Here is a 15,207-nt window from a genome sequence, read left to right on the forward strand (position 1 = left end):
ACATTCTCCACTTGTACGCTGACGAGACTACAAATGTAAGGTTCCACATGGACAAGGCTTTCAGCTATACCACTTATCATTCCAGGCTTACTACACAAGGAAGACAGAAGAGATGGAAATTCGAGAGATCCCGTTTTCGTTCATCCCTTGTGAAATATCCCAACTCCTCACCAATAAACTACTCAAATAGACATTTGCTTGATACAGTCTCCGTCAAAATGTTGCCAAAGCGGTAAGGCGAAACCTTCCCATTTTGCACAAGAGTTTAATACGGTGGAAACTATGTTGTTGGGCAATCGTTCGGGCCCAAGCCCATCACATCGATCATCAGTGGTGTAGAATGAATTTCCTAGCCAGGTAAGTGGTCCGAAGTCTTATAGTGAGTTGTCCACCGCAAACTCTCATGGATTGAGATAGAATTATGATCCGCTCACGCCAGACGTGATGGCTTTACCACTGAGCCACAGCACATCCATCTTTGATTTCAACTGATACAAATACGCCTAAGCTTATATAGTCAAAGTAGGTACAATTATGTAATTCTATTTAAAATTAGCAATATGGAAACTAGTCTGATTTTTTTGATGGGGGGATATATAATGCAGTATATTAAAAACTTACCTCTGCAGTTAATGTTATTCCTTGCAGAAGTAGTTTACCTACCCTCTTCAGCACCGAGGCTATGTCAGACATAGACCAGCTTAGGGAATGGAATTTATATCATTGTAATGCGTTCAATATTCTCCCACCAGAAATCGAACCTGGAACTACGTGCATCAAAGCTTACTAGCCACAGGGCTAGCAGAGAGTTGCTTGTGAGGAATGAAATTTATATTTTTCAAGTCTGCATTACATCATCAAATTCACAAAAAAATATGAAAAACTAAAGAGTATATTTTGAAGAGTTGAACCCCGATGGTAAATATTTGGGTCGGACGAGTGGATGCAAGTTGAAAATTCCTGGCATAATGGGTAGCACTTAAAATAAACAAGAGAATTGACATGGTCTTTCGCAATAGCCAAAAACAAGCGCAAATTTGGCGGATGAAATATAATTTTTCAGAATGGAAGAGTACATATGTATATAAATATATACTTACAACATAACAAAATGAAGTCATAGAGAACTCTTTTCACTAATGACATGAGCTCACCAGGTGCGGGCTCCTCCAGAAATGTTGACATCATCTGAGTAACTTTTCACACTAATACTTGTGCAGTTTATTATTTGAAAGCCTCTCAGCTTGATTCTGCAACTTCGAACATGAATTTGTAAAGACCTGTTCAAGGGCAGAAAACTGCTTAGGAAACTATTTCTTCTTTCATTCAGAAGTTATTGGCAAAAGAAAACTTGTTTGAGGCAACCTACTTTCGAATCTGAAGAAGTAAATTTCTCTCAAGGGAGGGGAAGGGAGCCAATAATACAAAATAAATATTTGAATTATCTAAGTATTTGTGCATAATTTTATTTATTGACTATTTTCATTCATCACCTATTTCAGATTAGGATTCTTAAAAAAATCTTTAACATAATTCAATTTGTAAACGTTCTTCACAAAGAACGGAAAATAATAAGACTTCAGTCAGTCTTCAACATCATTCTTGACATTTCAGAAAAAAAAACATTTCGTGTCATATTTCAAAACCCAAACGAAGTAGAATCAATAGTTCTGCTGCTGTGAAACGCTACTACTTACTCAGGTCAACGGAAGCAGCTCACACACTAAGGCTGCTATCTATATATTACTCACAATTATGCGATTTCTCAACACTTGGTTACACGAATGTTATATTACGAGAAGTTCATAAGAACTTCATCTGGAAGTTGAAACATGTTCAAGCTAATTGGAAACTACTCTATGTAACTCTTAAAATTACAATTCATATTTTAGTACTTCCAATTATACGAATGGTTCGTGGGGTTGTAACGTCGGGTTGGATTGGATTGCATTAATATTTAGAACCCGTAATGTTGGAAAAATGCATCATCGCCAAGGCTTTGGTGAATTCCTCACGTCACTTAAAAATGAATTTCCTTTTTGGAAGTTGTTAAAAATTTCAGCTATCGATGTCAAATTTTGATAGTATCCAAAATTATATAATTTACTCAGCTTCTCAGCATGAATCTTCTCCAGTTTCCTCATCAACAACAAGTACTTGAACGCGAAATGGGTGGCAGCGTGTCACAGTAGCTGGTTCACATTGCTTCCACTTCCTATACACGAAATACATTATGAGTTTGTTTCTCCATAAGGCAGGTTATTAAATGCTATCAGTCATTGTAGAAAAACTCATTTAAAAAAAAAAGTACAACTACATTAGTCCTTACGAGAAAAAAAAATCTTTTACAGCGAAAACATAGTGCTGTTTACAAACAAGATAGTAATTTGGAAAATATGTGACTCTCGACTTCAACGTACTTTTGTACTATTTTGGCATTTCTGAGATTTACATATGGTAACATATTTCTGAATTAGTACGTGTGTAAGATATGGTATATATTTGTCAACTCGCCATTACGAAGTTTTCCCATGATTTTATATGAAAAAACGCTTAAAATACAACCAAATACAGAATGCAATTTATTAGGATGGGGGACATTTTTCAGATTACTTTATTATTTTGAGCACATTACATAATTGGATATTAAAATTTTAACTTCCGGAATTCTATAACTATTCTGAATAATGTACACACGTACTGAATGTACTGTTATGTCTAGATGAGATAGATGGCTGCACTATAAATATTTCAACAATGAAGTCTTTTCAAAGAACGGGATAAATAATAGCAAAGATGACGACCTTTCCCGCATTTCATTTTTTAAATTATGTATTTTAACTCCTCTCTCTCTTTTAAAGAAAAAAAATCCAGTAAAGAAGAGAACTAGTTTCATGTGTCCATTCATAAATAAATGGTAAGACTATTTTTACTGCACCTGTAAAAGTTCAATGTCAGGCAAAAAAAAAAAAGTACATTTATTAACCTTATACATAATAAATACATCGGACACACAAGTTCGCAACCAACTTATTCATAAAACTGTAAGCCATATGAAGAATATCAATGGGTTGTTACTAAACACACTATAGTACGGAAACAGTAAATGGAAGTCACGACTTGTTAGCTATCTGTCATGAGTGATACCTGTCGATTATACTGTTAGAACGTTAATTTATGATATGTTAATGAGTGAATCGCCCCTACCTCTCATATACGAGGTCCGTATCAAGCTTATGTGCCGTTTTGCTGCAGTCAAAAGTAAGCGTAAATAAACAAATCTAGTTCTCAAAACTATGTTCTACTATAAAGACAGGAATTCCCGCACATATCGTCGATCTAGCAGCGCACAGAAGCCATTGAAAAAGGTGCAATCGGATACCGAAACAACACTAGTTATCTAATTCCAAGATTAAGATTTCTTCAATTTTAATTAATCAATATGCATCCTAAGCATTTATGAGCAACTAGTCGAACTATACTTTAAATGGTTTCATATACTGTCGTAAAGATTAGCATCGATGTTGTTAATAGTCAAACTAGGGAACAGCAGTACTATTATTATATCAATACAAATAATCGATAAATCGTTTATAATAGTAGTAAGTATTTACTATTATGCATGTTTTAAGACCAAATACATGCAATCTTGAAGAACGGACCTATTTGTCGAATCCCCCTTCTTTCTTTAAAAAGAAGTGTTACACAATATGAGAAATCAATTAAATAATCTTTTTTATTCTATGCAGAAGAAACATTCAAGACAGCTTTACAAATTATCTCCTGCAAATTAACCATGCACCGCTTGCAGAATTTACGTAATAAATAAAGAAGTAAAATTATCTTTAGGAAGGCGAAAATTGGGCCCCTTTAACTTAGGGATGTACCTTCTTATTTCTAGTGTATCAATTTCGTTTTATCTCAATTCAAATCTATGGCTTTAGTGAAGATTTTTGTTGTTTTGTTTTGTCTTTAGCACTTTGTTTTTAAACGAATTAACATTCATTGTAATTTCAAAGTTTTGGTTTTACGGAACATAGGTATGTACTAACATTGAACAAGCATGATGAAAATTTTTCTGAAAAGCAATTAACCGTATTGGGTTTACATGAAAATGTTTAACGCATTTTTTTAATATTTTTTTTTTCTAAAATAAAACAAAGACCAACGGTTTCTGTTTCGTGTCTCTCAGTCCACTCGCAGATGAGGTAATAGATTTGAACTAAGTTTGAAGTTATACAAACCCTCTAAAACAAATGTAAATGGTTCCACTTTTAAAGTTCCTTGCATGAGGGTTAACAGAAAGTAATTCTATGTAAAGTATATTGTTATGCATGTATAGTTATGAAAAATGTAAATTCATCATATGAAATTTTATTTGAGACCTTCAAAATGTATGTATTACATCTACTGACGCATGACCTAGCGAGATCACTGCAGTCTTTCGATTTTCAATTCGCATGGATCAAAATTTCATCACACACAAAAAAAAGAGGGGAGGGGGGAAGGTGGGCTCAATGTAAAATAAATCAATTAAATGCCATTACCATAATTGGGCTCATCCATATCGTATATATATATAATGTATAGTTAGAACAAAGAATTCTAAAGCGGGTGTATACCAACTTTACAAGTTAATGGATCTTAACCAAAAGCAAAATAAAATATTAATACATGAATAAGAATTAAAAAGTAAATATATGAAAAACTGAAACTTGTGTGTCTATTTATCTCAGAAATAGTTTTCATTTAATATTTGTTTTTTGTAATAATTGTTAAAAAGAAAACTGCCTTTAAATGGATAATGACAATGTTCCCGGAAGAATAGAATGCAAAAACTTTACAACACTAGTTTATAGTATTAGTAAGGTATTTGATTATTACAGTATTTCCTAATGTTCTTAATGTGAACCATCGAACTGTTTTAAGTGCGGAATATTATATGTGTAATCAATCTTTGTTTACGAATTTATTACTAAGCCTATCACAATAAGAATATCTTTGGAATGAAGATAACATGCGGTTATCTATTTCGGTAATATTAAAAGAGTGAATTAACAATGACGAAGCATGAGAGGGAAGAGAACAGGACAATACATAATAGCAACTTTTCTTTTCAACTTTTAAAAAAGAATGAAGGGATCCTGACTTTTATTTAATTTTTTAAGGCAGTATAAAAGAACTTTTAACAATCTTCTGTGATCTTACAGGATAGTTACTAATGGAAGCTATACGGATACATATTACATGAATGAATAAAACTTGATTACTTTACCTCTGTACCCTGTTAAAAATTTGAGTTAATATAAATTCAATCCTCGCTGGACTCTCTAACAATTCGCTTAGTTACATTAATTTCATTGCTAAATTATATTAGAGTGAAGTAATCCTAGCAGATTTGAAAGGATTTAATAACCACCTGTTACTTTCCACACTTAGCACTGTTTTTCACTTACTTCCGTTCATAAAAATTGAATTTTAATTATGAGTGTCACAATCTTCTAGGATTACTTCACTCTAAGATGATTTTACAAAACTGTTATTGACAAAGATTTCGCCCACAATTGGAATTATATTAACTCTAATTTTCAACAGTATACAAAGTAATTTGTATTCATTTAGATTATAGTTGCTTATAAACTAAATACTTTTATTTATTTCATCTCTAACTTAAATATTAGTCATAATTCTGATTAAAAACGCCAGTATATGAACATTTTACATGAACAGTGAACCAACATAAGACAAGATTTAAAATAAAAATACATAGCGAGAGAGAGAGAGAGGAGTATAACATCTATTCTTCATATGATAATTATCAAAACTCATTTGCTTCATAATTTAATGAGATTCATTCATCTTTGTTTCCATGATTAATTCCCATTCTACAACGTTATCGCTGTTCCCAACACTTGTAACGTAAAGGTCTTGATTATAAATTTCTCTGCATTACTGAATTTCTTAGCAGGGAATATACATATATAAGATATATTAAATACGAGTAACAGTGAGCCATAATCTATAAGAGTTCAGAAATATTTTATCTATTCACAGTTTTCAGTACACTCGTTTTAAAATCGACGCTACTGTTGGTGCTATTACCGCCCGCCCGTCTGACTAGGACTCTCATCACTATTCTCCTCGGAGCATGGCTTCCGGCACACAAAGAACACACTGTCGTATTGATATTTCAACATGGACGTCGGATTCTGAGCATACGTTGTCTTCACATGGGTTTCTTCTTTCTGTGAAGAAAAAAGAAAATATATCGATACTGCTGGATGTATGTTTAATCTAAGTTTAAATTGTACTCACCGAAACGTGCACGTTTAAACGGCTAATCGACGCTACGTTTCAATGACCCCTTGTTATCTTCATCGTGAGTGTTTCTTTTTTAAGGAAGGAATTATTCTGCTTGTAGAGCTACATACAAGTATTCCTTCAACTACAGAAAAAACTAGTGTTCCCTTGAGCCGGTGTTAGTAAAATTTTTGTCCCACTTTTTCCCGTTAACTCCGAAAATACCGACCAATGCCAAAGTCGGATTAACACACTTGATAATATTGCTTCTTATTCTGAGTTATTTTTATACATAGAATATGACTCTGAGCCAAAAAGAAGTATCTGTGCTCGAACCTTATTGTAACACGTCACTCTACAATAAAAATGGCTTGCAAATTTGCAATTGCCAACTTTTACAAGTCCCAACACAATTATGAGATCTATCCTGTTAAATTTTAACCAAGAATCAGTACCAGTATCATTAACACTCCTCTTTATTCGCGTCCTCTTTTTACCATATTTCGAAACGAATTAACAAAGACATATGTCGTGTTAAATCACAAGATAAGAAGACATTATTTTGCGTTATTTTTGTATGTGATCTATAATACTATAAGCCAATAAGAGGTATATCTGTGCTCTGAAATCACTTCACTGCAAAATACTACTGTTGAACCGTTTGAAATAGATTTTGGAAGATATCTGTCACTTTGATTAAAATGATTATTCTGAGAGGGGAGGAATTTAAAATTTATGCCAAACCACTACAAAATAGTTGGACATAGTTTCGAAAATTCTCTTTTAAGAGGTAAAAGGGGCAATTTCTATATTATTTTATTTATTTATTTTTTATTTTGTATTCATAAAATGTCAAAAACATATATAGGGTGCCTAGGAAAGTGATCTCAAAAAGTATTTCCTAGTAAGATAGTGAAATCGGCCCTTGATCCAAATTGGAAATGAAATGAAATGACATGAAATGAAATCTTTGAGTTTTACGTCCCACGGTTATGCCGGTTAGGCTAAAGGAGACAGTGATTATGAGAAATGAGTGAAATGCTGGAATGAAGAAAGTGGGAGGAAACGGGAGAACCCCGAGAAAACCCACGCACACGGTGTTTGTCCACCACAAAGTTCACTTGGCGGGAGCAGGGTTTGAACCCGGGGCCCCATGCACCAGAGGTGAACGCTCTACCACTGAGCCACTGCGGCCCCTTGATCCAAATTGGGTTGCTATTGACTCGAAAGGTTACCCTTAACCGAAAACTACCTCAAAAAAATATCCCCTACCCTTACCGGATTATCGTATCATACATGCTCAAAATTGAATATTTTTTAAAATTTTGGTGGGGTGGTAGAAACATTTTGGAAGTTTCACAGACTGTAGATAGTATCTGGATGTAAATATGCATTTTTTTTTCAAAACCATCGATGCGTATTTTGTTTATTTTCTTGCGTGTTGAAAATTTCAAAAAATTGTAGAAAAATTTTTTGGGGGAGAGACGTCCCTGAATTTTTGGTTAAAAATTTGTTACACCCTTAGGTACAACATATATTTTTTTCGGGGCCTGAAAGTGATGGCAACATTGTCAACAAGAAATAAAGCTGAAAACAAACGTTTTTTCGCACAGTTTTCCCACCATTTTAGGGCCCTCAAGGTGAGGGCTCCTTCAAAAAATCCTTTGCCAGAGTTCACAATTTTGCTTTCTCTTGTGTCTCTTCTGCTTCTGTCCTTCTTCGGCTGCTTCGATTGTGTCCATTTCGGAATAGAAACACCAAATAATCTCCGTAACAGTGCTTCTACTTCAACCGACTCTTGCACAATAAAGTTGCACATATCTCGCGTCGACTCCTCGTATCTATCAGTGCTTGCTTCACTGGCCGCACACAGAGGCGCTCTCTACCGGTAGCGTTTTCTACCACGGGCTGTGTGTAACTTGTGTAACTAAAATGTACGTGATGGAGAAAAACGGACTTCATTTTCGGTTTCAGCACACCCAAAATCATAGATAAGCCACTTTCATGAAATCAAACAAAAAATAATAATAATAATAATAAATGTAGACCTGTGTTATTTTATAATGCAGTACTAATAACGATATCGTTTACTACTGATCTTTTAATAAATTTTGCCAGTAACTAAAGTGTGAGTAAATTAAATTGATACATATCAAGTTATTTTATAAAATAATTTACAAATTTAAATGAATTCTGGAAATAAAATAGTGATCCTGTTGGACTATATGATTAGCGCCTGATCCCAGATTCGATCCCCAATGGTAAAACAAATTTTCGGTTTGATTTAGTATTATTTAGTGATCAAGGAGCTACTGGTGTTAAGAGATATCAATCTCTGGTGTACAAAGCAAAATGGCGACAGCAACCTACGTTAGGCTGACCAACGGTTATTCATGAATAAGTCTCTAAGCCTAATAGAAATCTCGAAAATTACAATCTTTGAAATTAAAAATTCACACTGGTTCCAGACATATAAATACAATTAACAAATACTCCCAAGTGTTACTGCGGGCAATATTTCTGCGTTCCTCCTGCTGCGTCTTTCATACAGAATTCGTCTAGAACTTGAAGTTTCACAAGAAATTCGAACACCTCGTATGGGCATCTTGGTGAATTACCTTGGTGAATTCTCTTACATTCTACGTTATCAAAAAACGCTGAAATACATGCTTAGTAATTTTAAATGAAAAGTACAAATGCCAAATTTCATGACTCTAACATTAAGGATCTCAACATATGGACATCCAATTATAATAACTGCAACTACCATTCCTTCTTCTTCCCTTCTAGATTACACGTATGTTTCAATTGAAAAGTCTAAACACCGAATTTCATGATTCGGAACTTAAAGGATTTCGAGATCCGGACACCTTATTAAAATTAACTGCAACCCCACCCCTTTCTCTTTCCAACGCTTTTTTTTCCCCTTCTACGTCAAACATCAAGAATTGCTAAAACAAATGCTAAATTACTTTAAACTAAAAATCTAAATACCGAATTCCATGTCCCTAAACTTAACACGTTGACTGCCAGAGCGAAATCGGATAAGGTGCATCGTGAGGCCACTTTTATTGGAGGAAAATATATATCAAAATGATCAAATGATTTCTGGGAAAAAACTATCAGAAGTCGGAAATCAAGAATGCCAAGCATCTTTCTGAGGCCGGAGAATTTATTTCACCATTTAAAACTTACAGATGGTGATCAGAAACACCTGAACGAAATTGCAACTTACCAGATTAATATGGTGTCGGGCCACCTTTCGCCTTCAGAACAACCTTGATGCGACGTAGGATGGAGGCATAGAGGTCGTGAATGGTAGCAAGTGGAATTTTACACCATTCCTCGTGCAGGGCATCGGCCAGTTCTGTGAGAGAGGATGGAGGTGGAAATTGTCGCCGGAGTCGTGTTTCCAAGACGGACCACTGATGTTCAATTATGCTGAGATCTGGAGATTGGGCGGGCCAGGGAAGGTGTTGAACTTCATTCCGATGTTCCTCAAACCACGCTGCAACAACGCCAGCTGTGTGAATGGGTGCATTATCATCCTGGAAGATGGCGTCATTGTCCGGGAACAACATCCGGACCATAGGATGTAAGTGGTCCTCCTAAAATTGCGACATAATCGTTGGCAGTGATTCGTTCGCTAAGTGTGACCACAGGACCCAATGAAAACCATGATATGGCGGCCCACAGCATTACCGAGCCGCCGCCATGTTTCACAGTTGGGCGGAGACACTGCAGATCATAAGCTTCTTTGGGCGTTCTCCACACACAAACACGGTCCGTGGTTGGGAATAGGGTGAAGGATGACTCATCCGACCATATCACACGTTTCCAGTTCTCAACGGTTCAAGTTGCATGGTCGCGGCACCATTTGCGGCGTGCGAAAGCGTTATGGTCCCTTATGAGCGGTTTGGCCCGTGCAACACGACCCCGTAAATTCATGTCATGTAATTCGCGGCGGACATTGATTGTCGAAACAGGGTGGGGGAGGTGCAGATTGAGTTCCTCCGTCACTTGCTTCGCAGTGGCACGACGGTTCTGCGTGACAATGCGCTTTAATACCCGGCGTGACCTGTTACTCATGATTTTCTTCCGCCCACTGTTCCGCTTCCCCAATGTGGTTTTCCCGTGTGTTGTGTAGGTCGTCATCACCTTCGACACTGTCCCACGCGACACACCTAACACAGTAGCCACTGCCGTCACACTCGCTCCACATAACCGCGCACCAACAATTTGCCCTCTTTAAAAATCTGAGAGGTCTCTCATTTTACACTACCTCCGTCTGGTCCAGCCACTGGACACTGCTGTTCCAATGCGCCTGACGTAGTATGGAGACCGACCTAACACACCACCACCAGCGGTCCGGCGCTGCGGGCGCCACGACACCACTGCCAACCCATACATCTGACGTGTTGCCAACTACAGGTGTTTCCATTTTTCTGATCACCATCTGTATGTGCTTGCGCATCACTGGTGATTCAAACGGCTTCAAAAACAAGGATACAAAGCCTGTGAATCATATGATTCACGTGGCTCCGCAAACTACACCCACTGTGAATCACCGGTAATGCACATGGCGGTCAGCGTGTTAAGGGATTTCAAGATTTGGATATCGTTTGCAACCACCATTCCTTTTGATTCCCTTCAGGGTCAAAAATCAAAAAAACACTGAAATACACACATTCAAATGCCAAATTTCATGTCTCTAACATTAACGGATTATAATAATTCCATCCCCCATTTCTGCATCGAATTTCCAAAAATCCTTCCTTATTGGTACCTTACGTCAAAAAACCTATGAACTCTCCAAATTTCAAGTTTCTAGCTTAAGTAATTTAGCCTAGGCGTTAATTAGTCAGTCAGGACTAGTTCTTCAAGAAGAAGAAACTAACTTCGATTGAAATACAACATGCAACATAAATACGAAAGAAAAGGAAAATATTGACACACTTCTAAGATATTTTTATCAAATCCCTGCACAAACAGAAATACATATGTCACTTTCTAGGCATATTTTCTGACCCGACACGACCTCAAAATTCAAGGTGCATTCACAGAGTGTGGTCAATTAATTATTTATTTATTTTTACAACAAAATTCCTTCGTTTACCTCCATTTGAAATCCCATTCCTTTGATAATTTCCCGAACTACTTCATAGCTCGGTTCTATTGACTGTTCTCCTGGAATGTCAGCATAGTGATATAGCAAAGGTCCCAAGTTAATCCAAAGGCCACCTGAAAATATATACATATAGTATTTATTGATCCAATCTCCTTAGAAATATTAGTTGGTTACTTCATTTTTTTTTTCAAAAAGACAGAAAATTACTCATGGTTTTATAATGTAATGTAATTACAAAATATTATAGAATGACCAGTGTTTTTGATATATTGCTCATCACTGTTAAAATTATATTTGTCCATTTTCTAAAGGCATAATAACTTGAAAAGAATTTCACATCAATAAGCAATAGTTCGAAAATGATCACTATTTCACAGTATTTTAGGAAAACTAGTTACTATTACGTCAACACTATGCTATTGTTATTTTCTTGTATTTTCTGAAGAATGTAAGGGTAAAGAAGGAAAGCCCTGATTTAACTAAACATATCTTCTCAGTGATCTCTCTAAAACATATTGGTAAAGAACATACACATACGAGGCGAGTTCAAAAAAGACCGAACTTTTCCTATAAAATCTGTATTATTCACTTTACATTTTAAGCACTGTCCCAATCAAAGTAGTCCCTTGTACTGGTAACACATCATTTCCAACGTTTCCTCCATTTCTGGAAAGTTTTCTGAAACGAACGTTTTGGGATTGTGCACAGGTCTCTTGTCGCATTGTCCAGGAACTTCTCTATGGTTTGTAAACGACGTCATTCCAAAGTGATCTTAAGTTTGGGAAACAGGAAAAAGTGTGCTGGGGCTAGGTCCGGAGAACAGGATGGAAGGAGCACAACGGAAGTCTTGATATTTTCCCAGATAACTACGCATGAAGAGCGAAACGTGAGTAGGCGCATTGGAACGGTGCATCATCTAAGTCTGGTTTTTCCACAATTCAGGCCTCTTGCTGTGCACAACATCCCTTAACCGCGCTAGAATATCCTGGTACAATTGTTTGTTTACCATCTGATTACGTGATACAAATTCATGATGGACAATCCCTTTCCAATCAGAATATACAACTATCACCACCTTGAACTTTGACCGTTTTTTTTTGGGGGGGGGGGGACGAGGAGACTGAATGAATTGAAAAGCAACTGAAATGTCTGTAAATGTTTTGTCAAGTTTGTAGCAAAATTTCACACACACATGTTCTACAAGATCTTTCACTGTCACTGCATCAGTAGTGCAACGAACAGCTTATGCACGTGCTCACTTGCACTGTGTCTTCGTTTGTTTAAGTTTAGCGTCCCTTTCAGCAACCGAAGCTCTATGAGACGTCCAAAGCTCCGTAATGCATTCAAATTGTTAATGCTCTCTCAGCAGGAAGCGAACCAAGGACCACACACAGAAAAGTTGCACGTGCTAGCCACTAGACCAGCGCTGAGAGCAAAAGGAAAGACCAATTACTTGTACATGGAGACAGAGTTTTTTCCCTTTTTTTTTCTTACCAACCACACCATTACAATCATCATATAATATTGTGTTATTACTCTGTGTGTGGCTAATATTGCGATATAAAGTTACGATGCATTTTTATAATTCCATTATTCATATGCATTAATATAATTTGAAGTAAACGCTTTCATAAGCAAGGTAACCGAATCTTATATCCGATGTAAGTGAAAAAATAATACAGGGTTATTATAAATGATGGACCCATTTTTAAAAATTAGTAGTAATTAAAGTACAAATGCAAAATGAACGATCTTTATAACAATGGAAAGAGAAAGGTTTAAAGTTTCGGTGAGCAATGATGGTTCCCGAAGCGGCCGGTAGAGTTCGCGCGGCAATAGGCCGCCATTCGTTTCCCTCTCAGTTGTGAGTGAGATGGTACCGTGGCTCAATATTTCTGGCCACCGAATCTCCTGATCTCACCCCATGTGACTACTTCTTATGGGGTTATGTTAAGGAAGCTGTTTATGTCCCACCCCTACCAATAACTCTGGACGATCCTGCGGGACCGTATCACAGCTACCGTGCATTCAGTAACAGTAGATAATTTTGCTTGTATGTGGGACGAGTTCAGCTACCGCATAGATGTTTGCCGTGCAGCAGACGATTAACACACTGAACATTTATAATGTATTGCAAAAAAAACTTTGAAAGTTCCATTTACCATTGGTATAAAGATTGTTCATTTTGGATTTATACTTTAATAAATACACATCTTTAAAAATGGGTCCATCATTTATAATAACCATGTATACTGCAAACAGTATATACGAGGGTAAGTCAAAAAATATCCACAATGTAGCTATAACTTTTCTTACATTGTTCATACTGACCTCTGTCCTCGTTTATTTTATTGCTATGCTGTTGTGGTCATGCTAAGAAAGTTTTATCCCAATTCCTCCATTTGCCTTTCTTTTGTTGCCGATAGATCATGGCTAGTCCATTAGAAGTTTGCACCAAAGAGGAATAACAAGTAGTGGTCGGAAGGTGTATCAGGGGCCGCACTCCATTAAAGACTTCCAGCACAATACATGCGGAACAGTGTCTTGCCGCAACGGAGTGTCTACGAATGGATGAAAAAGTCAATAATGGTCGCACAAGTGTTACGCACGAGGAAGGAGCCGGTCGACCATCTACGGACACAAATGGCGTGCACGTGATATGGTTCTGTTAGACAGACGAGTGACTATTGATGAAGTGGCACATCGTCTTTGATTCATTGCTTCTCCCTCTTCGGTGCAAACTTCTAATGGAGCGGCCATGATCTATCTGCAACAAAAGGAAGACAACTGGAGGAATTGGGTTCAAACTTTTATAGCATGACCACAACAGCATAACAATAAAATAAACAAGAACAGAAGTCAGTATGAACAATGTAAGAAAAGTTATAACTACATTATAAATAATTTTTGACTTACCGTCGTACATGTGTAATTCTCTTTGACATCTCTGATTGGATGGACGACAAACTGATATTTGATTATTTTCTCCACATCATTAAATTTAAATAAATAAATATATTCCTCTAACCATACATCTGGGATTTCGCGTACGCATTGGTTTTCAGAAATTTAGTAGACTACAATACGAAAAATCTTACCTGGCTTTAGGATATTATATATAGTTTCAATAAAGGCAACTATGTTGTTGGCACAATCGATGAAAAAACATGTGGCAATACAGTCCCATTCATTAGATTCTGTATACACCTGAAACACAAAATTCTAACTGAAACGTAACGCAAAATAAATTACAGAAAGTGACATATACAATCTAAATTTAAGTTTCTCCCACTGACCGACGAAAAATTTATCAAGTTAAAATTAGAATAAAATACTAAGCTAATAAAAAAAAACATCAACACAACTAATACTAAATTAAATTTGTTACATAAAACACTATCAACATTTTTATTCTACACTATTAAGTGTCCGATTTTCTTATTTAAAATATATATGCACCCGCCTTTAATGTTTCTGTAAAGTTTTCTTAAGATTTTAGATTACACTCACTCTGGCAATTTTATATATATATATATATATATATAGGGTTCATAGAAAAATACTGAACTCAATTTCCCTGAATTTTCCAGGTTTTCCAGGTATAGTGGAATAAACTAACAGTAAGAGAACACATAAATTTTAAGAATTAAGAATGGCCACCCTTCTCCCCAATGAACGATTGCAATTAAATATTGAGTCACAAGAAAATAAATAATTAAAATAAATAAAATTTAAAATATCCAAAACTTTGTTCTATACTTGAACACATTCAAAATATA

General features: G+C 36.0%; 1 protein-coding gene across 2 annotated transcripts in view; it reads right to left on the reverse strand.

Moving 5' to 3' along the window:
• Positions 1-1,450: 1,450 nt before the first annotated feature.
• Positions 1,451-15,207, reverse strand: part of LOC145668103 (carnosine N-methyltransferase) — a 61,067-nt gene continuing 47,310 nt past the window's right edge. For both annotated transcript variants that reach the window (XM_081735631.1, XM_081735630.1), the window contains exons 6-8: positions 14,527-14,635; positions 11,417-11,541; positions 1,451-6,245 (exon numbers count right to left, since the gene is read on the reverse strand). In XM_081735631.1, the coding sequence (XP_081591757.1) occupies positions 6,099-6,245; positions 11,417-11,541; positions 14,527-14,635 (381 nt within the window). In that variant the 3' untranslated portion in view covers positions 1,451-6,098. The remainder of the gene's footprint in view (positions 6,246-11,416; positions 11,542-14,526; positions 14,636-15,207) is intronic.

Source organism: Thermobia domestica, chromosome 13 (assembly GCF_964235325.1).
Source record: "Thermobia domestica chromosome 13, izTheDome1.hap1.1, whole genome shotgun sequence".
Taxonomy (NCBI): Eukaryota; Metazoa; Arthropoda; class Insecta; order Zygentoma; family Lepismatidae; genus Thermobia; species Thermobia domestica.